The 23277-nt window shown below is 44.3% G+C and overlaps 1 protein-coding gene across 3 annotated transcripts; it reads right to left on the reverse strand.

Moving 5' to 3' along the window:
• Positions 1-129: 129 nt before the first annotated feature.
• On the reverse strand, positions 130-22548 carry PIK3CD (phosphatidylinositol-4,5-bisphosphate 3-kinase catalytic subunit delta). 3 transcript variants are annotated; one of them, XM_042480395.1, is made up of 24 exons: positions 22472-22548; positions 21280-21600; positions 20283-20446; positions 18328-18556; positions 17955-18187; positions 17006-17185; positions 16089-16238; positions 14989-15078; positions 13150-13371; positions 10734-10830; positions 10242-10372; positions 9830-9889; positions 9391-9558; positions 8349-8470; positions 7825-7968; positions 7278-7377; positions 6209-6387; positions 5923-6032; positions 5591-5669; positions 5037-5204; positions 4342-4465; positions 3272-3417; positions 2343-2475; positions 130-1924 (listed from the first exon to the last, which is right to left on the reverse strand). In XM_042480395.1, the coding sequence occupies exons 3-24, from the start codon at positions 20421-20423 to the stop codon at positions 1787-1789; spliced, it is 3144 nt and encodes a 1047-aa protein (XP_042336329.1). In that variant the 5' UTR covers positions 20424-20446; positions 21280-21600; positions 22472-22548; the 3' UTR covers positions 130-1786. The 3 variants fall into 3 exon arrangements, with proteins under 3 accessions (XP_042336329.1, XP_042336331.1, XP_042336330.1); XM_042480397.1 differs by lacking the exon at positions 21280-21600 and having other exon boundaries at positions 22472-22496; XM_042480396.1 differs by lacking the exon at positions 22472-22548 and having other exon boundaries at positions 21280-21625.
• Between the last annotated feature and the right edge of the window lie 729 nt (positions 22549-23277).

Raw genomic sequence — 23277 nt, forward strand, 5'->3', positions numbered from 1 at the left:
CATTTGCCCATAGGGAAACATTGGGGAAGACTTGCCCATAGGGAAACATTGGGGAACATTTGCCCATAGGGAAACATAGGAAACATCTCCAATTCCAAAAAGCTAATAAGAAAGGACTCAGGACACAGCTTCAAACAAATAAAAATACTCTGTTTTGCACTTCCAAGAAGCACCTGAAACTGGATCTAAACTCCACATTGGAGGGGGGGCAGTACACAGTTGACTTGAACACAGTACCTTAGTTCTGTCACATTCTTTACAGGTACAGTATATTGACAAAGTAATCTTTACATTAAAACAAAAAAGAGTATGGTTATGATGCATCGTTTTCAGGAATGTCCATTTTGGTCGGTGCCGCTCTCCGCTGGGTGGCACAGACTGGCAGTTTCAAAGAGAAGAGAGGCGATGGCAGTTTTCCGTGGCACAAAAATGCCAGTGTTTCTCATAGCGATGGCAGTGATTCTGTTGTAGAGGAGACCCACTGAATAAACAGTTGGGTACTGAGTCTGTCCATCCAGTGATAGTCCTACCTGGTGTATCCGAAAGTTGTCTGCTTTAAGACTTAGAGCAGTGATTCCCAAACTTTGGACTTCAACCCCCAGAAGCCTTAGCCAGATCGGCCGACTGTTAGGAATTCTGGGAGCTGAAGTCCAAAACATCTGGAGGACCTGAGTTTGGGAACCGCTGACTTGGAGAAACACAGTTGCCCAGATCTCCCTCAAGTAGCCCAGTCATTCTTGGACACATTGAGAGACGCTAACAGGCCTTGCCTCTGCAACTGGACTTAGAAAATTCAAGTTTTACAGTTTGAATAAAACAAAAATAATAGTATGATTTTGGGCTACATCTTTAAAAGCTAGGATTCAAACATATAGCCATGTTAGTCTACAACAGTGGTCTCCAAACTGTGCCCTTTAAGGGACTTCAGCTCCCAGAATCCCAGACAATTGGCCAACATGGCTGAGGCTTCTGGGAGCTGAAGTCCAAAGTCTCTTAAAAGGCAGTTTGGGGACCGTTGGTCTAGAATCAATATGTAAAGAGATCTTGTAGCACCATTTTGAGACTCACCAAAAGATGTCAGCATGAGCTTTCGGAGACTAAAGTCCACTTCCTCAAATGAATATCCGAAAACTCATGCCGACAACTTCTTTCTTTCAGTGACTCTCAAAGGCACCACAAGATCTCCCTACATACCATCTTTAAAACCTATCTGCTAATGAGTGGCTCTAAAAGTAAATGTTGCAGGAACAGGATTCCAATTTCCCCAATGTGCTGGAATCTGGGGATGATGGGGGTTCTAGTTCACTGCAAAGGGAGGCTGGGTATGACAAATAAGTGGTCCTTGGGACACGAACCTTTCGTCCGCCTCCCTACAAGTGCATAAGACTCATTAAATACTACAGTTGTTGCACTATTTAAAGAGGAAAGGCAAAGTACCATCAAACATTCCTCCTTGTCTTTGGTTACTTGAAGAGACCAGCTCTTCCTTGACACCGGAGGTTTTGAACACAACACACATTCAACCCGTGAAAAGAGTCAAGTGCAGCACTATTTTGCTGGACTCTGATCAGTATAAAAGAGCCCATCGTTCTCCAGTCATCCTTTGTGACACACATGTGCTAAACTATAACAAGAACCTGCAAGAAGACATTAGTGCAAGAAGAACGTTCACACTTCGGAGTCGGTGACAGGGGCAATACTCACACAAGGAGTGTGCTTTCCCCATTCAAACCCCTTTGAGGATTGGTCCGCCACAAGAGCAAAGGGACGGCAGCTCCTAGTGGAACTACTGCCGGTTGTCTTTGGAGACATTGTGGGCCAGCCAATTCACTTTGGTTTTCCAGCTTTCCCGGAGAGCTTCATTAAACTTGAGCTGGAAGTGTTTCCTTGCCTCTTCGTCCGTCTTCCCTAAGGCCAGTGAGTCCTGGAAGAAAAGAGGAGGTATGTATTTAGGGGGGGGGGGGGGAGAAGAGTGCATAAACCATACACAGATCAGCAAAGAGATTTGTTAAGTGCCTTCCAAGTTGACTGACCCAGGGCAACCCTCTCCGGGAGTTTTGGGGGCAACTATTGCCTTCCTCCGAGATGGAATTCAAAGATATAGCCATGTTAGTCTGTAGAGTCAGTTGCAGAGAGATGTTCTAGAAGAGTTTATTCCTGTGGCTGGCATCCTCAGAGAATGTCGGCATAGAAGATGCCATCCACAGCTAATGGCAAAATGTCAGAAATAAACTCTTCTAGAACATGGCCACATAGCCTGAAAAAGCCACAAAAACCAATGGATGCCAGCCATGAAAGCCTTCAACTTCACAGGGGCATTTCTCCTTGTTATTCCCAATCACCTTGAGATACTGGATGTCTTTGGAGCAGCTCAGCTCAGGCAACCCGGCGGCTTTCATGAGGGCAAAGAGGTGCAGGAAGAGCAGACCGTGGCTCCGTAGGATCATGTAGGCGGTTTCGCAGTACCCCCTGAATCTATTCAAGGAGAAAGGAAGAAAGGTTTAAAACTGAAGCCCAACAAAACTTTGCTGTTGCGATTGAGAGCCTCAAGAAAGTCCCATTTGGATAGGATTGATGGATTGGGAGAGGCAAATGGAAGATGTTTCCTTTCCCTCAATGGTTCCCAAACTTTGATCTTCCAAATGTTTTGGACTTCGTTTCCCAGAAGACTTCGTCAGCTTGGCCAATAGTCAGGAATTCTGGGAGCTGAAGTCCAAAAACATCTGGAGGACCAAAGTTTGGGAACCACTAAGGGATACAGGGGCAACTATCAACAGATCAGTAGCAACATCCAAAGAGCCTTGCTGGGTCAGTAATAAAATCCGCTAAGTCCAAACTGTCTCAACCTAGTATTGACCAGAGGTATCAGGTCACAGTTCCCAACATCCCCTGCCAGCAAAACTGGGAATGATAGGACTTATGGGGGTCCATGCACCTGGAAGGGGCTGGATTGTGCAAGGTTGGACTAATGCGATGCTATGGCCAGCATCCTGTTGGTGACTTACAACTGGGAGCAAGAGAGTCACTTCTTGGAATGGGGCACAAGTAGCTATCCTCTTGGTGCAACAGCTCCCCTGTTTCCTTAGCAAATATTTTTGGCACCCCTAAAAGTAGCCATGTGTACAAGACCTCTTTCTGGATATCAATCCTAGTAAATTGTATTGAGAGGTATACTGCCCCTATACTTGGAGGTTAATGAGTAGGAGCCCTCCACAATTCCTCAACACCACTTTGAATTTGTTTATAATAATAATACAGAACCCACGCTTACCGTTCAAACTTCTCGCTGTTGTTGGTTTTCCCTTGCTGGATCACGTGAACAAAGTCGTACGTCAAGATGAAAGGAACCCGTTCGCGATTGATCCCAAACTTGGTCTTGAAGTTTCCCAAGAAGTGGCCAAAATCAATGTGGAACAACTGAAAATGGAGGAAGGGAAAGGGGTTCAGGCCTCTTAACTCCAAGCCCAGCCACACTTTCAAAAATGATCAGAAACTACAAAACAACAACTGACAAGGTAGACTTCTAGAATTAGGGCTATTTTATTTTTTATGCAGCATATATTCTGCTCCAAGATGCACCAAATCCCACAAAATAGATAAATGCAAACAAAGTAAGTCTACAAAGCTTTGCACAATTTATTCTGCTCTTCAAAAAAAGCAGTTTGCTTTTTATTCTGATTCTGGTCAGGGAATAGGAACAGTTTCCAGGCACAGTTCAATGACAGACAGTGTTAAGAGTAGGAGACTCAACCCTGAAAGGCCTGGGTTCAAATCCCAACGTGGCTCTGAAGTTCATTTAATGATCTTGGGCCAGACATCTCAAAAAATCTCTGTGTGTGCATTTGATATATTTTAACTAGCCAGTCTTTTAGGGGAGATGCCCTCATCTCAAAAGTAATGGCATACAGTCATAAACAATGCCATGAAAAATATAAGTGTACTCTTAGAGCAGTGATTTCCAAATTATGCCCTTCCAGGTGTTTTGGACTTCAGCTCCCAGAATCCCAAACACCTGTCCAAATTTGCTGAGGCTTCAGGGAGCTGAAGTCTAAAACACCTGAGTTTGGGAATCACTGTCTAAGAAGAAGTATAAAAGAGGATTTCAAAACTGCTAAGAAATAGTGTGGCCCTTCAACCGTTGTAACTGCAACACCCATAACCCCTGACCATTGGTGATACTGACTAGAGCTGGCAGGAGGATGCCACACGTTCCTCATCTCTGCATTATCAGGTTTGCCCACCTCTCAGGGTTGTTGAGTGTAAATTGGTGATGGGCAGAAATACCTATGGGAGCTTCCTTAAAGGAATAACAAGCTGCCTTTATCCACAATCCTTCCATACCTGGCCATTCTCTCGGATCATGATGTTGTCGCTGTGACGGTCACCGATCCCCAAAACATAGGTGGCCACGCAATACCCAGCGCATGACAGCGTGAATTCCTCAATGGCCCGGTCCAACGCATCGCTAGGCAAGAAAAGAGAAATGCACTGAAAAATAAAGACTAGGAAGGCATCTTAACACAGTTTTGACACATTAAGTGTTGGGGTCATGATCACTTTGTGGTGACTTCCACAATAAACGGCTATGGGAGAACAGTGCAGTGCCATTGCCTTGTGGTGACCTTAGTGCAATGCCACAGCATTGTGGGGTTGGCAGTGCAGTATACTGAGTCAACAAAACCAAAATATGCCAAGATTGAAAGTATGTATTGCTCTTTTACATGCAAATTCACCTGGCCCTTTCTAAATCTAAGTCAGCTTGGACTTTTCCTTGGTACAGGGAAAACTAATATAAACATCGCTACAGAAATGGAAGGACTGTTCTTGGTGAAGGGGAAAGGAGGATTAAAGAGAAAGGAGGAACAAAAGAAAAGGAACAGAAGAGAGAGGAGGAAAGGAGAGGGCGAAACAGAGGCTGAAGTGGAGGAAACCCACCACTGATTTTTCCTGAGACCAGTAGTAGAAAAGCAATGCGGTGAATAAGATGAGAAAGACAGAAAGTCGAAAGAGCCGAAGGCAGAGAGCCTAGAACCTGCCCAGGGTTCTTGGATTTCAGCCAGTTCAACAGAGCATCCTTGTTGAAGGCCGCCGTGGCAGCCATGTTGCTCTTGTTGAGCTGGATGTTGGCGATGGTGTCCGAGCCCATCACCGCTTCGATGAGTCCCGTCTTGTCACCCGTGGAAAGGCAGCCATATGGGGTCATCCTTAGGAGAAGAAAGAGGGGGAGAGGCCCTGGTTAGCAAGGGTTTACAACCAGGAGGATCTAGGGAAGGACTGGCAGACGTATTGTCCAAAACTGGGCATGGCTCACGTTTCGAGGGAGAAAACAGGACGTCTGGGAAAATTCAATGTTTGAAAAAATTTGATACGATGTGATAGACCAGTGATGGCAAATCTTTTAGAGACAGAGTGTCCAAACTGCAACCCAAAACGCACTTATTGATCACAAAGTGCCGCATCCCTCTGGCTTTCTAGTAACAAACTCTGGTGAATTCTCTGCTAGGAAGATGGTGTGTGTGACCACAGAGAGGACTCTGAGTGCCACCTCTGGCACACATGCCATAGGTTCGCCACCACTATATAGACTCACCTCAAATCAAGGCCCTCTTTCCTCCATAGGATATCCATGAGTTTGATCATTTGCAAGGTCAACATGTCCTGACGAAGGTCTGCAAAATTGAGAAAACTAGGTAAGGTAAACCTGTTGTTAACTTGATGAGAGCTGCCTTGGGTCTCATCTCAGGAGAAAGACGGGATACAAATTAATTAAATATATACAAAATCACAATGGCCAGAATTATTCTCCCAAATGAGATCAGATCATGGTTGCTATGACCGAAAAGCAATAGTGCAACTTGGAAAGCAAGTGCCCCTTGATAGCAAGAGAGAGATGTTCAGGATTTGAAAACCGTTGCTTCTTACCATCTCCGTTTTTGAAGATGACTCCCACGGTGCTGCCTCCAGCGTCTTCATTGTTAAACACAATCCACAGCGGTTTCATCTTCGAATCCATGAAAGTGCAAAGCTCCACGCTAGAAACAAACACACAGGGGAAAAAAAGACTCGGTCCAACTGTACAAACTAGAGAGATAAAGAAGATTCATAACATTTCCATGCACAGTGAGTGGGAAATATCATTGAAATTGTATGCATTCTACAAACATTATGTATTCAGCAAAGAGGCCAAGGTAGGAACCTGGGTCCTTACCTGACTTTTGCCAGAAAGACGCTGGGGTTCAAAGGGGACTGGAGGTTGGAGAGGGCTTCCATGTAGGTCTCTTGGCGCATACAGGTGTGCATGAACTCCTTGGTTTGGGGCTTGGTGTTCTTCTGCGCACTGGCTTTTATGAGGTCATTCAGGGCCTTCATCTTGTTGAGTGCTTCGCTCTGGAACCAAAGACAGAATTGAAAATGAGACTGTTAGCTTATGGGGGAAAATAAGAATGAGCCCAAACAGATAGGCCAAAATAAAGCTGCTTCGGGTCCCTTTGGAGGTATGCTGTTTAAATGCTGCATGCGTCCTAAGAGGCCGCAAGCTGCGCCAAAGTCATGCTCCAGTCCTAATGATTGGAGCACAGCTTCTGGACTCTTAAGATGCATGTCCCATTTAAACAGCATATCTCCAAAGTGACCTGTCTACGGGCCCAAAAATTCCTTTTTGGGCTACAGCTACAACTACTTCTTTGGACTATGCATCGCAGAACCTGAGCATCCCTTATCTGAAACAACAAGGCTGTAAGGCTCTTTGGTCGAGAATTTGAAATACTTCTCCCTAAACTGCAAATCCTACAATGCCAAAGGTTGGAACCATGGTAGTTGTGTATTCACGCATGGCATAAGGTTGGATGAGACAGTCCTTGTGGTCTCTTCCAACCTTTCCATTTTATGAAATAAGATCTAAAAGATAAAGAAATTCTGGAATCGTATTCGTGTGTGTGTGTATGTGTGAATCGTATTCGTATTCATATAGAGAGAAGTAAAATGTTGGTAACAGAATATGATATGATTCCAGAAATATACCTCTTAAATATGACTAGTAAGCTGCCAAAGAAAGTGGAAAATCAGGATTGGAAAAGAATCCTATATAAGATATCTGCAAGAAGATTAATCCTGGCTTAAAAATGGAAAGCAAGCATTCTACCTATGACAGATGAATGGTTATTAAAACTGCAGGATATATATGATAGAAATGGATCGGCTGACCAATCCGTTACATGGAAAATCAGAAGAAGAGCCACCTGAAGGTGAACCAGAAGAAGAACCAAGCTTGTCCTTACCTGTTTCATGAGAGCTTTCATGTGGTGGGTGCTCCCTCGGCAGTAAGCCTCCAAAATCAGGCCGAACCGTAAGGCGACAGAAGGAACATGCATTTCTGATCTGGAGGTGGGTTTGTGGGACAAGTGGGGAAAGAGAAAGAGAATGACAAAAAAGTGACCCATTAATACCGAGATGGCTTAAAAGTGCAGAAACCACTGCCACAAGATGGCTGACAATTCAGCGCCAAAGTACGCAGGAAGTCAAAGCGTGCCATTTTGTGTTCGATGGGTTGAGTTCCCCTTATCCAGAACTCTGAAATCCAAAAATGCACAAAATCCAAAATTGTCCATATAGATGGCTGATACAGTGACACCTTTGGATAAAAACAAATGGATAAAACAACATTTTTGGGATTTTGGATTTGGATTGGAGGACAACTGTTTTCACTTCTTGGTGGAACGGCAGTGCCAAAGGTATCTTAGGTGGAGGAACCAAGGAACATTACATGTTGGTCTAGGAATGGAAATTTTAAACTCTTTGTCCCATGTGCAAAGGCCCTCTCCTCACCTGAGATGCCAGAAAAGGAAGTGTCCGATCTTGCGGTTGGATAAGGCCCGATCCAAGAGGAACTTGGTCAATTCACAGTCTAAATAGGATTCGTATTTCAGCACTTGGACCAGCTGCAGGAGGTATTGGAACAAATCGGCGTCTCTGTAGAAGGAGAACAAGGCGACGCACATCAGTTCGTGGCATAGGATAGCTAGGACCAATGTAGTGGTGGGGATGATGGGAATTATAATCCAACATAGCTAGAGGGTGTCAGGACCTGCAGTTACTCTCTTCTTTCCTACTATTCTCGCTATGGCACTATTTTATTTCATACCCCATGCCCTATCAGATTCTTTTCTTATTGTGCTTATTCCACCTTAAAAGAGACATCAGCTATTCTTGTGCCAATGCAACCAATGCACTGGTCCGGCCTTTTGCAACGGGTCACGCTCCCAATCGGTTGGATCCCAAAGCCTATTGTCCCCAGTCAGCATGGGCTGATGGAATCTGTAGGGTTATTAAGCCCCTTGCATTTTACTCACGTCAGCTTCTTCAGCGAGTTGACAGTAAAGCATCCCACGTAGCGGTCGGGGAAGCTGAAATCCAGCAGCTCCAGAGCGTTGAGGACTGGCAGCTCAGGCCACGACTGCAGCAAATGGATCATCTGGAAAGGAAGGGAAAGGAATTTCTCTGAACTGAAGTCATCTTCTATATAGGTAGAGAGATAGACTGAATAGGAGTACAGGAGGCAGTCTAGTGCAGCAGTTTCAGCGCAGAACATTGATTCCAGGGGACCAGAGTTTGAATCTGGGCTCAGCTATGGAAACCTTCTGGGTGGCTTTGGGCAAGTGACGTTCTCTCAGCCTTTCAAAGGAAAGCCATGGTAAACTCCCTTTGAAGTAATGCAACCAAGAAAACAACAAAATATATTTTCTGGAGTCAGAGTGGTGTAGTGGTTTGAGCACAACTCTGGAAACCAGGGTTCGAATCTCCACTGAGCCATAGAAATCCATTGGGTGACTTTGGGCAAGGCCACAGAAAAGCACCTCTGAATAAATCTCGTCAAGGAGTTGAAAATTATAGTACTGAAATGTATATGGAAATCATATTCTAGGTCATGTCAAACCCTCTGTTCTGGAATGTAAACAATTCTGGAATGGTTCCGGACTTGTTATTATCCAAAACGAAATACGGGACAGTTGGAGACAGTAACACAAAATATAGAGATAATAGTTTTACCCATGAGGGATAGAGACGTAAGGTTTCAACATCCAATGGATGTAACGTTTAATTCAGAAGTAAACAACGAAATGTGAATTGTCATTTTCTTTGTTCAAAGTGCTATAAAAACTTGGTTCACTTTGGAATCGGGTTCCCAGTAATTTGGGTTAATTCCTCTGGGAACGCTGCAGCTACACATTTCCTTTCCAATCAGGGCAAGCATCCCTTGTGTCTCTTTTACAATACCACTCAACCACATACATTGGTTTTAAATGGAAAAATGTCTAGACCTCATGACGCAAAAACTGGCCTGAATGCACCTGGGCAAAGCATCTTGGGTGCCCAACAAAAGCCCTTCCTCACCTGAGCGACATCTTCGTGTTTATTCCACTTGGTGACAACCAGCACCTTCGCCAAAGCGCCCGGGTTCTGGTCTCGGATCTGGTACCGCATTTTCCACACAAGGTCCTTCTCGTGTTCGTAGAGCTCCGTTTGAGATCTCCGCTCCAGGATTTCCTTCAGCTGTTGCTTCTGTAAAAAGGGATGCGCACAAAGAGGATAACTGAAACAAACAAAAAAAGGAAACAGGCCCTTTTGGTCTCCGAAAAAAGGCGGAAGCTGCCTCTTTAGAGAATATTGTCTCAGGAAGCAGACTCTAGAAATAGCCTCTCTCTTGTTACCAATGCTTTATTACAGGAATGGGGAAATATTTTTGAATTCTTTGGTTTTTGGAATATTTCAGATTTTGGAAATCCAGATACGGGAGTCTCAACCAGAACCGATTTCTCGACTTCACGCTTACCTCCTCTGGATCCTCTATCACCGAACGGGAACACTGCCCATTCTTTCCTTGCTCTAGTATCTGAAACACAAAAACAATGCAACATATGTACCAGAATAGGGAAAAGTGCTGTGTTTAGTTAAGGAGTACAAAGATGTGGGGATTAGAATTACAGCGAAATGCGCTGGGACACGGAAATGTTATTTGGACTTTGAAAATAAACATTGGAAGTGCATTACTGGAAGCCACTACATCAGGCCTGTCTGGACAAGTGCAACAATACGAAAACCAAAACCATACATGATACAGTGGGAGCTACCCTGTTCCCAAAATAGGGGCAGCACCTTAGACTAAATTTGGACTACACCCCTGAGTAGATCCACTGCTCCAGTGACTCAAAAACCACCAGCCACCACTGTGGCTACCTTCGTACCTGTTCAAAGGAGGGATAATACACCGGATATGATGAAATGTTGGGGAATTGGATGAACAAGGCTGCTGCACTCTCAGTATTGGGGTTGGTCTGGACCGTGCCCATTGGGTTCAACAGCTCTCCTTTCTCATCTGGAAAGCAAAATGGTGGATGAGGCTCTGTTAGGAATTTGGCACCATCAGTAAGGTTTCTTCCACGTTACACATTATATAGCACTTTGATATCCTTTGAACTGCCTTTATGCCATCCTATGAAATGCTGAGATTTGTAATTTGGTGAAACCCTAGAGCTCTCTAGCAGAAAAAATTATGAATGCATCTGTTGTTACTTGGCCACATATGTCCCTGTTTTCACCCATGAAATGTTGGAGGGTATGTGTGTGCCTCTCACCCTTTTATTCTACATGCTTTTAGAGTATTTTTAAGTATACAGTATACTCCTCATACCCTTTTCCTCATACATACTTCTACTCCAGTGTCAAAAGGCACCTACCTGGAAATGACGACCACATTGGTAGGCAGCAAGCTCCGGTTTTCAGCTGGTCTCGGTAATCAAAGAGCATGACGTTCACCCAGGCAATGGGGCAATCCTATAGGGTTGTGGAGGAAAAGATGAGCATAAGAACGGCCGTGTTGGATCAAACCAAAGGCATCTCTGGCCCAACTTTGTCCCCACAGAGGTCCATCATTTTCCTATGTGAAGCCCACCATCAGACCTTACTATACAACTATACTATACAATCATAACAGTCTGGCATTGCTTTTAACTGCCGTGATGCTATGCATCAGAATCCCAGGATTTGTAGTTTGGTGAGATATTTGGAAAGTGTCCCCAGTGCACTCCAGAAGAGAATCTCAAGGCTGAATCTGCACTGCGGAAATAATGCAGATTGATACCACTTTAATTGTCATGGCTCAATGCTACAGAATTCTGGCACTTGTAGTTTTGTGAGATACTTAGCCTTCTCTGTCAGAGAGCTCTGTTGCCACCAAAAACCTACACATCCCATTGAACCATGGCAGTCAAAACAGGGTCAAACGGCATTCTTTCTGCAATGCAGATTCAACCTACACGGCTCATAAAAATCTAAATCCCAGGAAGCCACAGGATGGAGCCAGGGCAGTTATCAATTATAAATGTGGATGTACCCCAGAGCATGAGCGCAACTGTACCTTCCATCTTGTGCTCCCTAGAAACTCATAAAGGATATAAATTTATCCACCAGTGGCAACCATCCTGTGGCAATGAGTTCCATCATTATGTTGGGCAAAGGAAGACTTGCTTGTTTCTGACCCAATTCTCCCACTCTTCAGCTTCTGTGGGTTACTCTGCTGGGTTCTAGTAGGATGAGAGAGGGAGGTAAGTGTCTTTCTGGTCCCAAACAGACAGGCCAAAATAAAGCTGCTTCGGGTCACTTTAGAGGTATGCTGTTTAAATGATGCATGCATCCTAAGAGGTTGGAAGCCGCGCCAAAGCCATGCTCCAGTCCTAAGGACTGGAGCATAGCTTTGGCACAGCTTCTGGCCTCTTAAGATGCATGTGCCATTTAAACAGCATACCTTCAAAGTGACCCGAAGCAGCTTTATTTTGGCCTATCTGTTTGGGCCCTCTGTCTACTTTCCCCATGCTACGCATAGTTTTGCACACCACTGCCACATGGTTATTCCATGCAGGAGAGCAGATACAGCACCTTTTGTGTCCCAGTAATTGTGTCCGAGGACACAAAAGTTCAGTCCTTAGCCTTTCAGTGGCCACTTTGGAGGTGACTTGTTCAGCAAGTCAAAAACACAACCATTTGTAGCCTAAACTTGTTCAGCCATTCAAAACCACAACAAGTTGCGAGACTGAACCAGATACAAAAGGCTCCAGCCCTGTCTTCTTTCCCAACGTTTGTCCAACAAAACAAGAATAGCACAATTGCTTCATCGCTGTCTCTGCTGCGTCCTCCGCTCGGTAACTCATCTGAAGTGACTGTGCGCCAAACAAGATTGAGAGGAGTTGCTGGATGGGGAAAAGCACAATGAAATCAGCACCTTCTGAGAAAGCCCGGAGCATAGCCGAAGCGTGACTCAGCAAGCGGTGCAGGGAAAACGGCTGCCAAAAAAAGAACTATCCGTCTGTCCAGTTCCTGTAAGAGAATAACGCCTTGTTCCATTTCTTTCTTGGTAGCGTGAACTTCAAGATCCACTACTCAACCTCAGGGCCAGAGGGACTTTTCCCAACAGGACTGTGGCAGCGTGTTTCCAACGAATCGGTCATTCTGCAGAAATCTGCAATGTCTACTGAAATGTCCAAGAGACCTGTGGCAGCTAGAAAACTAGCCAATTCCCGGTCGTGCGAACTTTCACATATGGGGGAAAGAAACTTCTTTCCTTCCTTACAACTAATGGCCTGATTCAAAATTTAGGATCCCGGGATTCAAGCACCGCGTTGTCCCACTGCTCCCTGCGCAAAATGTCTTTGCACACTAAAGAGGGATAAGACACTTATAAAACAATCCAGGCTTTGGAGAAGGTGACGACTAACTGTGCCGCACCTCCATCTCCACTTCCCTCATTCATTGCACCTTCGTTCCAAGTCCTGCCCTAAACATCAACAATTTGGGGCAATACCCAAGATGCACACAATGGAATTAACTTGTTCAGATTCCATGTTGCGAAGAGAATAAAATGCAAAATGCATCATTTTTCAAGACCCTGCAGTAATAAAGCTAGCATATCAGGGATATGCCAGATTAGCTCTTTCCTTGCCATTTTATATTTCTAATGTAGGCAAAATTACCAAATCAGTATGCCTCTGTCACCAACACCACTCTACAGTCTCATGGTAAGCTTTGTTGTTCCCCCATAGGAAGGGCTGTGCCACCCCTTGCGTCAACCCAGGCCAGCATTACTCTGGGAGGACTTACAGCTTTCTTGGACTTCTTCTTGGTGGACCGTGCTTTCTTAGTCTTCTCCACGACGGCATAGAGGGCCAAGCAGAGCCGTGCCATGCGTGGCAGGTCGCAGACGTTGATCTCAAATTCCAGCTTTTGACCCCATGTGGGCTCCGAGCAAACGTTGACTTCGGAGCTGGACACCATCTTGCAGAGCATCTCGTGGCCGTGGTACAGGCCTGCCTGGACCACCAGCTGAATAGGAAAGGTAGAGATGGTAAAAAGAGTGGTGAAATGGTACAGTCAAATAGCTAGGGATTGCTATGTCCCTATACTCACATAGCTAGGAAAGGATAATACCTAAATGGGTTTCAAAAGAAGAACCAGACAACAGATATAGAAGAAAGAACTACACTTTATCACAGTCACAATCTATTTCTATGCTCAGCGACAAACACAGCAAAGAAAGGAACAACATCAAGTTGTGCTTTGGTTAAGAGTTACTTGAGAAGGTCCAATGACGTATGACATACACAAGGCGTGCAAATTTGGCTATTGTTGTTGTTGTTGTTGTGTGCCTTCAAGTCTTTTCTGACTTATGGCGACCCTAAGGTGAAGCTAGTGAAGGGTTTTCTTGGCAGAGAGAGGTAGCCATTGCCATCCTCTGTGGCAGGGTAAAAGACATTCAACAGGGGCATACTGGAGAAGTAGTTTGAGCATTGGACTATGACTCTGGAGATAAGGGTTCGATTCCTCCTTGGCCATAGAAACCCACTGGGTGAGTCACACACTCTCAGCCCTAAAAAATTTGAGGGTGCCGTAAGTCGGAAATGACCTGAAGGCACACAATAACAAATGCTGTTCTTCCTTCTGCGCAGTACGAACAAGTGTCAGCTACGGTACCACTGTCATTGTGCCATGAATTAAATGACTGCATACCATTAAATAAATACCCTCTGCCCCCAAAAACAAGACCCAAAGCAGTGAGCTAATGCAGGCAAAACATCTGGGAAGTCTCAGGAATCAACACATAAAGTCATTATCATCATTTCAGGGAACCAGCATCTGTTGAGCAGGCCAAAGAAATGGCTCGGCGCATAGCCAGATAGGGCTTAAAAATGATTAGTCTGAAATGTGTTTCATAGAACAGACTCTGGGCCCATTCACATTACACAATTATAGCCCTATAATTCACTGCAACTGCCATGAGGACATTGTGTGGAATCCCAGGGTTTGTAGTTTCTGGTGAGGCACAAAAGCTCCTCCAAAGTGACCCGAAGCAGCTTTATTTTGGCCTGTTTGCTCGGACCCATCCTCCTCTTCCATAAACCTGGTCCATGCACATGGCTGGATCCTGAGATGATATTCCATCACTTCAACTTTTAGTTGGGGAGGCTCTTTGGAATTTCCTCCAAGCAGAAATAAAGTGTATCAAGGAATTACATTCTAGTTCCTTGCATAGCTAGCTTTCTACATGCAGGAAGGAACTGGTTTGGAGTTGTTTTTTTAAAGTAGATGAAGGGAGAAGCATTCAGAAATGTGACAGCCTACTGGCGGTCTGCAGTTTCTAAGAATTTGCCTTCTGCGCACTGCTGATCAACATCCCTCCCTCCCTTTTCCTGTAGTGAGATGTTTCCTGCAGACAACCATGCGCTGAATGAAGAAGAAAAAGTCTCCTGTGGGTTGGTGGCGGAGACATTCATCACCTAACTTTGGGGCTTCTGATGTTAGTGTCATTTGGGTACAAGCTGTAAACAACACAGATATAGGAAGAGAAGACGGTGCAAAATGTCTCGCCACGAGGAAAGAAAAAAGGCACACAACACACATAGTGTTGAAAAAAATTAATCCCCCAAACAAAAACATAATTACCTTCATCCGTTCGTCGGCATTAACCTTACTGCCTTGCACCAACTCAATATAGTAAGGCTGATCAAGGGACCACAGAGAGACCGACGTTGGCTAAGATGGGAAAAGAAAGAGAGAAGAAAAATGAGACCACAGCTGAAGTTTTAATGTTACGCCAAAGAGCAGCTAAGCCTATCTGCTAAGCTAAAAGATGTTACAGGTGTATGTGTGTATGCACCTCCGATGTATGGAGAGAAAGCATATAAACTGGGGAACTAGTCCATGAGTTTCATAGGTAAGCAAAAATTTGAACCCAGTACCTTACAGTCTTCGTTTAACGCTACTTTGGCCTTCCTTGTTTAACACTCCATCCCACTTTGGGCTTCCTTATTTTACAATGTGACAACCAAGCACTGGAGCTAATAGTGGGTGCATCTACACTGTAGAAATAATTCAGTTTGATGTCATTTAACTGCCATGGCTCCATCCTACAGAATCGTGGGAATTGCAGTTTAGCGAGAAACCGGCACGCTTTGCCAGAGAAGGCTAAAGACCTTATGAAACGGCAAATCCCAGGATTCCATAGGATGGAGTTACAGCACGTAAAGTGGTGACAAACTGCGTTGTTTATATAGTGTAGATGCACCCAGTGACAACCCATAGTATATACAACCCTGCTTCCATACCAATACACATGCCATTTAAGATAAGCCTTTTACGTTTCTGCAAATGTAGTCTCACTTTCAAAGAGGGGTGGGATTATGAACCATATGGACTAGAAATTGCACATAGGTTCAGTTTCACAGATGGGGAAATGCATAGTGCCTTGATGTATCTCTTTATTTGGCATGAGTCAATTTAGGGGTTGTTCACACTACAAAATAATCCGGTGTGAAAACAGGGTTATTTCAGGGTTGTTCACACTGTGCCCTGAATGCACCCAGTGTGGCGTGTGGGGAGCCCAGTGAAAAAGTAATGCTGGACCAAGGTGGAGAGATTCGACCGCGCTAAACATAGTGTGAATGTAGATTCTGGTATCACAACACTGCACAGATGCGCATCTCCTCAGTACAAAAAAGTGAGTGTGAATGAACCCCCAGGGTAGCGATGGGATCTCTCCTTACCTTTTTCTTTGGAACTGGAGGCGGTTTGGGGGCTGCTTTCAGAGGGTGGGTAATGCCATTGGTCTGCTCTTCCCATAAAGCCACGATGGAGGAGGAGTGCACCATGGTGAGGTGGGGCAGGAGGCCACGGTGCAGGCAGTCGCAGATGTACTGTGGAGAAGGAACAAACTGTCGTGAGCTACAATAACAAAAAATTCAAAATGCTAAATGTAGGGCAAGGCAAACAGGGCAAGAATTAGGAACGAAGGCGATGTCAGAGCCAGAGGTTCAGATTATAGGCCAGGGACAGATGTGCCAAAAGCGGCATGCCGCCATCGATACTAGGGTTTCGGAGCAACCACAAGCTCTGGAACCCTAGCACATCATGGCAGTGGCTTAATGGCGGCCATCTTGATGTGTCACTCTGCGTTGCTCACGTCACGAGTGCACCAACATCTGCATGGTGTCCCAAAAAGAACCTGGTTTTTTCCAGGGCGGTTTTTGTGGGCCGCAGAACACCGGCAGTTTTGGGCTGTTTGTGGCAGAGCCTTGCAAGAAACCGGTCGTTGCCAGCCTGCCTTTTGGGGGCAGTATGAGTAACTACAAGCAGAATGTACGTTAAAACAAAATTAGGTTTCGAGCCCCTATGGACAAGGATGAAACTTCAGGGCTGGGTCTAGGTTTTGGACCCTTGGGAGAATATTTTGTGGCACCCGTTCACAACTAGGTCTCATCCCTCGATTTGCGTTCTTCTTTGTTTAAAGCTAAACACAAAATAAACTGGTTTAGTCGATATAAGTAGGTGGTCTCCTTTTGTTAAAGTTTTAGCCTTCTGTTTGTATTGTTATTCGACACCAGCTAATCCGACATTCAAATCACTACACAACGCTGGCTCTCTTTTCTAGGTGTAAGTGTTCAAAAGAGAGAAGGACACACACCTGGAACTGGTACAAGGGGTAGTTTCCATAAAGGTACTCATGTTTCCCGTTAATCTGCAAAGCATAATCTTCGGGGCTGTTGATTTTTTGGTGCCGGAAAACAGTAGCTTGCTTTTTGATGGCGTAACTCATGAGCGTCGCAGGGAACTCCTTGGGCGAGATCTGGAAGGTAAAACTTTCCTGTTGGCCCCAAAAGGAAGAATTATAAAATTATTAATAATAATAATAATAATAATAATAATAATAATAATAAGAAATGTCTAATTAACTATTTGTAAGATGCTTTCTGGCTGATGAACGGGGTATGCACCAAAAACAAGACAAACCAAAAAATGGCCATCCTTTCCTTCACAAACAGGGGTCAAAAATCTTATGGTGCTTAACAATTTTTTCAGCTGGGTACTTAAAGAACTGACACATCTCAGTAGAAGAATGAGAGTACTTGCAAATATTATAGTACATCCCTGTATCATTGCAAGCTAACAACCCTTGCGGAAAAAAGCCAGAATGTGAACAAGTGATGTCCACCTACCAATGGCATATTCCATAACAATGAAGGGTTGAAATCTGCTCTGAGCTGAAGTAAAAATTGCACTGCATGTAATAGGACCTAAAACACAGGGAATCAGGCTGAAATCACATGGAAATCGGTGCAAGAAGTACCCTCCATTGGCGAAATCTTACATGTGTACAGTATGCAGAAATAAATGCCGGTACATGCATAAGGATACAATGGTGGCTTCCTTATCAGTGTGTTGCTCAATCCGCTCCAGATTTTAGTCCAAAATGTAAAGGATTTTTCCAAGGCGATGAACCCTACTCTCAAAACCTGGAGTGGATTCAGTGACCCACCGACATGGGAGCAACCACTGTTGTGCAGATTACTCAACAAGCAAAGACAAGAAAATGATTTTAAAGTTGCCAGGATTCAAACAGCGCTTGGATTTACCCCTCCGGATTCGAACTTGACGTTGACGAAAATGTTCTTATTGGGGACCTGGAGGGGAGTTCTCCTTCCGAAACCATTCGCCAATGGTTCCAGTTGGACCGGGAAGCTGTACTCCATCCAGGCCTTCCAGTTCAGCTGTTGTCGCCTGGCTGCTCTCTCTTCGCAAAACTGTTGCATTTTGGTACGAAAGTCATCTACCTCCGGGTCAGCCAGAGAATCGAACTCGTGCAAACCTGGACGGACAACCACAAAACCCCTGATTTTTATCAATATAGTATCTCACTCCTTTTGCCAGCTTTGTGGAAGATTGTGTTAATACGTTTGACGTTTTTAATTTGTCTGTTTTATTGCGTGACACAGCCTGAGTCCTCACCTTTGCCAATGAGGAGACTGATCTGAGAATTGATCAGCTTCTTGACCCGATCGCCTTCCCGGGCCACAAGCCGCAGGACTGGCAAGAAGGGCTGGATGTCACAGAGGCGCCGCTGTTCATCCTCCAGCTCCTGGCGCTCAGCTGTTTGGTTGACGCAGGTGAAGACGTACGACTCCGGCTCACTGAGCATGTGGAAGAGGGGCTCGAACTGGGCATGGTGCCAGACCACCTGCGGAAAGAAACCCCAAAAGAAGTCGAAGGCTTTCGTGGCCAGAATCAATAATTTTTTGTGGGTCTTGTGGCGGGCTCTTCACAAATTAGAGAATTCGCATGAAGATGCCCGCCACAGAGCGGCGAAAGCGTCAGGAATAAACTCTTCTAGACTGAAAACCCCACAAAATTCCCCAAAACATTATCTAAGTTTATCTCAAGAGCCAGCATGGCGTATTGGTTTGAGCTGACTCTGGAGACCAGGGTTTGATTCCCAGTTTGGCCATGGATGAATCACAGACTCTCAGCCTCAGAAAACCCTGTGATATTTTCGCCTTAGAGTTGTCATAGGTCAGAAATGACTTGAAGGCACACAACAACATCAAGTCCTCAAGGGCCTAAAGGCGCCAGATCCTGTCTTGATTTTGGTAGCTAAACAGGGTCATCTCTGTTTAATACATGGGTTGAAGATTGCCAACCAATACCAGTTGTCTGGCCAAGTCACACACTCTCAGCCTCAGGGAAGGCAACAGCAAACCTCCTCTGAACAAACCTTGCCAAGAAAACCCAGTGACAGGTTTGTGTTGGGTCACCATAAGTCAGAAACAATGACGATGACAACAACGACATACAAGGTTGATCTCACTTGGCTACTTCATTTTATATATGCCTATTCTTAGTTTGGAAAAAATGTTTGCTGAAACATATATTGAGCTGCTCTTCTTTTTGTGGAATTATGTCCCCTATTGCTTTAAGGTCACCACAAGTCAGCAATGACTTGAAGGCACAGAACAAAAACAACAACAACAACAACAACAATGACAGAGCCAAGGCACTTAAATTGGTATCAAATTGCCTTATTTTTACAGTGTAGATCTACCCCTAGTTGGTTTATTATCACCTTTTGCAAAAAACCTTCTTGTAACACACAAAAAAGTTGTGGTTTCTATATTTAATTTCTACATTAATTTCCTTTCCAAAACGCACACAGTAACTATAATCTGACTTCCTCTCTCATTTCTAAACCTTTTTACAGTATTTTTATACGGATAGAAGAGGCTGATAAAGCAACAGAGCAATAGCTACTGTACGATGTGAGTTTTGTTTTGTTGAAAACAAAGTTGGGATGGAAAAAAAATATTGAGAGGAGCGTCTACATTTAATGCTGCGCCTAAGATATAAAGATGCTATAGTACAGTTAAGGGCCAGCGTGGCGTATTGGTTTGAATGTTGGACTATGACTCTGGAGACCAGGATTCGAATCTACACTCATCCATAAAAACCCATTCAGTGACCCTGGGCAAGCTGCACTCTCTGAGTCTCAATGGCAATAGTAAGCTATGGTTTGTTAACGGTCTTAACATTGTTCACGCGTCACTACAAACCATGGTTTGTGGCTGGAACCACAAATGGCATGACCGACAACCAAACCGAGGTTTATCTTCACTTCTGATTTGTTTCTCTCTCCTTGCTTTTGTCAGTTATGATTACACAGAGGGCAAGCTAAGGAAACAAGCCAGGATTCTGGATTCAGAACATGCAGCCACGATTTAAACAAACCAAAGTTTGGTAAGCCGATAACAAACCATAGCTTCTAACTGTGGCTGGCTAGCAAGGCCAGTCTTGTTAATAGAGACAAATTGGCATATCACAACCACACTAAGACTTAGTGCGAAGCACAGACACAACCCTGAGTTTGGCAACTCTGTTAAGATAAGAGAAACAAAGCAAGAGCCCCGAATTACCTGTTTGATGGTGCCCAAGGTTGCATTGCAAGAAACCGAAAGAGGCAAATAAATGCCGGTGGGTAAGAGGAAGTCCACTTGGATGCTTTGGTTTGCTTCTTTGGACCAAAATTCGACCGGGCAATAAATACCAGGAGGCATCCTTCTTTAATATCAGTTACAACCTGCAAAGAAAGAGAAACAGAGGGGATAATATTATTATACCCTGCCTCTCCAATGAGATCGAGGCGGTTCACAACAATATTAAAACACCTTAAAATACATAGGTAGATACCAGCATTATATTCACAGACCAGAATAACATTCTCAAAATTTGACATCTCTAAGCAAACCAATTACATCAATGGGAGTAAAAACCTATGCAAACCTCATAGATCCATCATGTCAAAGTAGGAAACACAATCAAAAACACACAAACCCACACTTAAAACACAATACTGTAAAACCATTAAAATGCACCCGTAACAGGGAGAGATATAATTATGTCACAATTTAAAATTCGTCCGGCCAGATCTGCCGGAAGAGATCTCCATTTAATACTCTTTTAAATGCGTTCTCCTAAGGACTAGAATCTTTGTTTTAAACAATTAAAATCGAAACGTTTTGGGAGGTTCTGCCCAGTTTTGGAGAAGTTAAGTTTTAGAAAATGGAGAAGTTAAGATTTAGAAAACGAACAAACGCACAACACCTCTCCAGGCTAAAAAATATCAGAGTTGTCTGCGAAGCATCCTTTCCGGACCTAGAAGCAGGAAAGCCACGATTTAAACAAACCAAAGTTTGCAAGCCAATAACAAACCATAGCTTCTAGCCTCCTTGCCCTGAATGCATCTCAAAAGAAAGATATTCAGACGCCAACCGGAAACGACGAACAAGTTATTCCATTCCCATGCTTGTTCTCAATGGGTAAATGGAAGAAATAAAAGTGCCAAATTTCAAAGGTATGTGTGCTCTTGCGCCTTGGACGAAAGACAGAAATCCAGCAGGTGATGTTCCTCACCATCACAGTCCATCAGCTACAAGGATGATGGCAACCGCCACACTTCTGCCTGCAATGTACCCGGGTCAAAGCCTATGCAGCACAGAAGACCGGCGTGTGATGCTTGCCAGCCTTCACAATGTTTTCTTTCTCCGCCAGAAGTGCGTTACGTTTCCCGGTCCGTAACCAAGAGGGAGCAAAGATTCCCAGAAATGCAAGCTGCGAGCCTTGTCTTTCCCTCCTTTGCGTTGTGTCTCTCTGTGTGTGTTTATCGCCTGTCAATCCCGTGTGGTATCGCTCTAAGTCCAGATGCGCTCGCCACAAAACCACATGCGCAAGTTCCTAAGAAGAAAGGGAAAGGAAATCCAAGAAGGGGAGGGAACGGCATAGCAGAGGAACCCAAGCAAACAGGGTGTCGCAGCTGCCACTCACAACCGACAAGTGCACAAAAACACAAAAAGGATATGTTATTTGAGATGAGGTTCATACACCGGAACGGCCCGTATTGTGTGTGTGTGTTTTTTTCCAAACCAGAACTCCATGCATGAGTTATTTTCAGATTAAAATAATCTTCTTTCCATCTCCAGCACCGAAGTTACTCCGCTGCAATGAAACCATCAATCTAAAATAGCAAAACTGCATCTACGCTGCAGAATTAATCCAGGTTGATACCGCTTTAACTGCCCTGGCTCAATGCTATGGATGCCTGGGAATGGTGAGACCTTTAACCTTCTACGTGGCGCCACAACAAATGACAGTTCCCCAAATTTCACAGCACTGAGCTATGGCACTTAAAGTGGTGCCAAACCGGATCCTTTCTGCAGTGCAGACAGAGCCTTAGAAAGATCAAAATGCAGGTTGAGCCTCCCTTATCTGAAATGCTTGGGAGTGATGTTTTCAAAACGACCGACAACATTTGTGCGCTCACGCACATGGACGCATACAACGGAGCAAAGAGACGAAGAAGGAAGCGCTCTCTCTCCATTAACTAAATGGAGGCTGCAAGTTTCTCTGCCTTTTTTCAGCAGCAGTGAGGACTAGAACCTTATAAATGCATGAATTGTTTTAAGAAACACATAAAGTCAAACACATTTTTGGACTGCCAGAACTTGACCCAAGATCTAGACCAGAGAAAAATACTGTACTCCACTACAGAATTGTCATTTCGCAGCTGGAAGCCTCCTTCCTCTGAGGCTGAGAGAGTGTGACTTACCCACGGTCACTCAGTGGGTTTCATGGCCAAGCCGAGATTCGAACCCAGAGACGCAGTCCAACGCTCAAACCACTACGCAACACCGGCTCTAATCTGAAAATAACATGATTTAATATTCTGGTTTGCATCCTGAGAGTTCGATACTTCCTGGCTTCTCTATTGATATTTGTATTTGTTTACTTATCTATTCATTTGCAGCCTATGTTTCTCCACAAACCAGGACTTGGCACAACCCACCTGTTGTTATTGTTGTGTGTGATTGTTTCCAAGGTACGGTGACCCTAAGGCAAACCTATTGTGGGGTTTTCTTGGCACGTTTCTGCAGAATGCAGATGCCACTGCCATCCTCTGAGGCTGAGAGAGTGTGACTTGCTCAAGGTCTCCCAGCGGGTTTATATGGCTGAGCTGAGATTGGAAACCAGAGTCACAGTCCAATGCTCAAACCACTGCCATTAATTTCATTTAAGTCTTGCTTTAACCATTGCAATTATTTTCCAAAACACCTTCTCTCTCTCTCTCTCTCTCTCTCTCTATATATATATATATATATATATATAATCATAATAGAACAATTAAAACAAATCTAATTTCATTTAAGTCTAGCTTTAACCATTGCAATTATTTCCCAAAACTCTCTCTTTAGATATATACAGTACATGAAGTCTCTCTCTCTCTTTCTCTCTCTCTCTCCCCCTCTCTATAGATAGATAGATAGATAGATAGATGTCAAAGATATAAAACAAACCTCATGTCATTTAAGTCTAGCTTTAACCACTGCAATTGTTTTGCAAAAGTGGACTTATAGC

This window comes from Sceloporus undulatus, chromosome 7, assembly GCF_019175285.1.
Source record: "Sceloporus undulatus isolate JIND9_A2432 ecotype Alabama chromosome 7, SceUnd_v1.1, whole genome shotgun sequence".
Classification (NCBI taxonomy): Eukaryota; Metazoa; Chordata; class Lepidosauria; order Squamata; family Phrynosomatidae; genus Sceloporus; species Sceloporus undulatus.

What these genes read in the sequence shown, in the direction of transcription:
- PIK3CD (XM_042480395.1), bottom strand. Translation starts at nt 20,423, where the DNA reads ATGCCTCCTGGTATTTATTGCCCGGTCGAATTTTGGTCCAAAGAAGCA. An exon ending in CCTTGGGCACCATCAAACAG is followed by an intron (nt 18,557 to 20,282) that starts GTAATTCGGGGC and finishes TTCTTTCCGCAG; the next exon opens with GTGGTCTGGCACCATGCCCA. An exon ending in AAGACATCCAGTATCTCAAG is followed by an intron (nt 1,925 to 2,342) that starts GTGATTGGGAAT and finishes CTTTTCTTCCAG; the next exon opens with GACTCACTGGCCTTAGGGAA.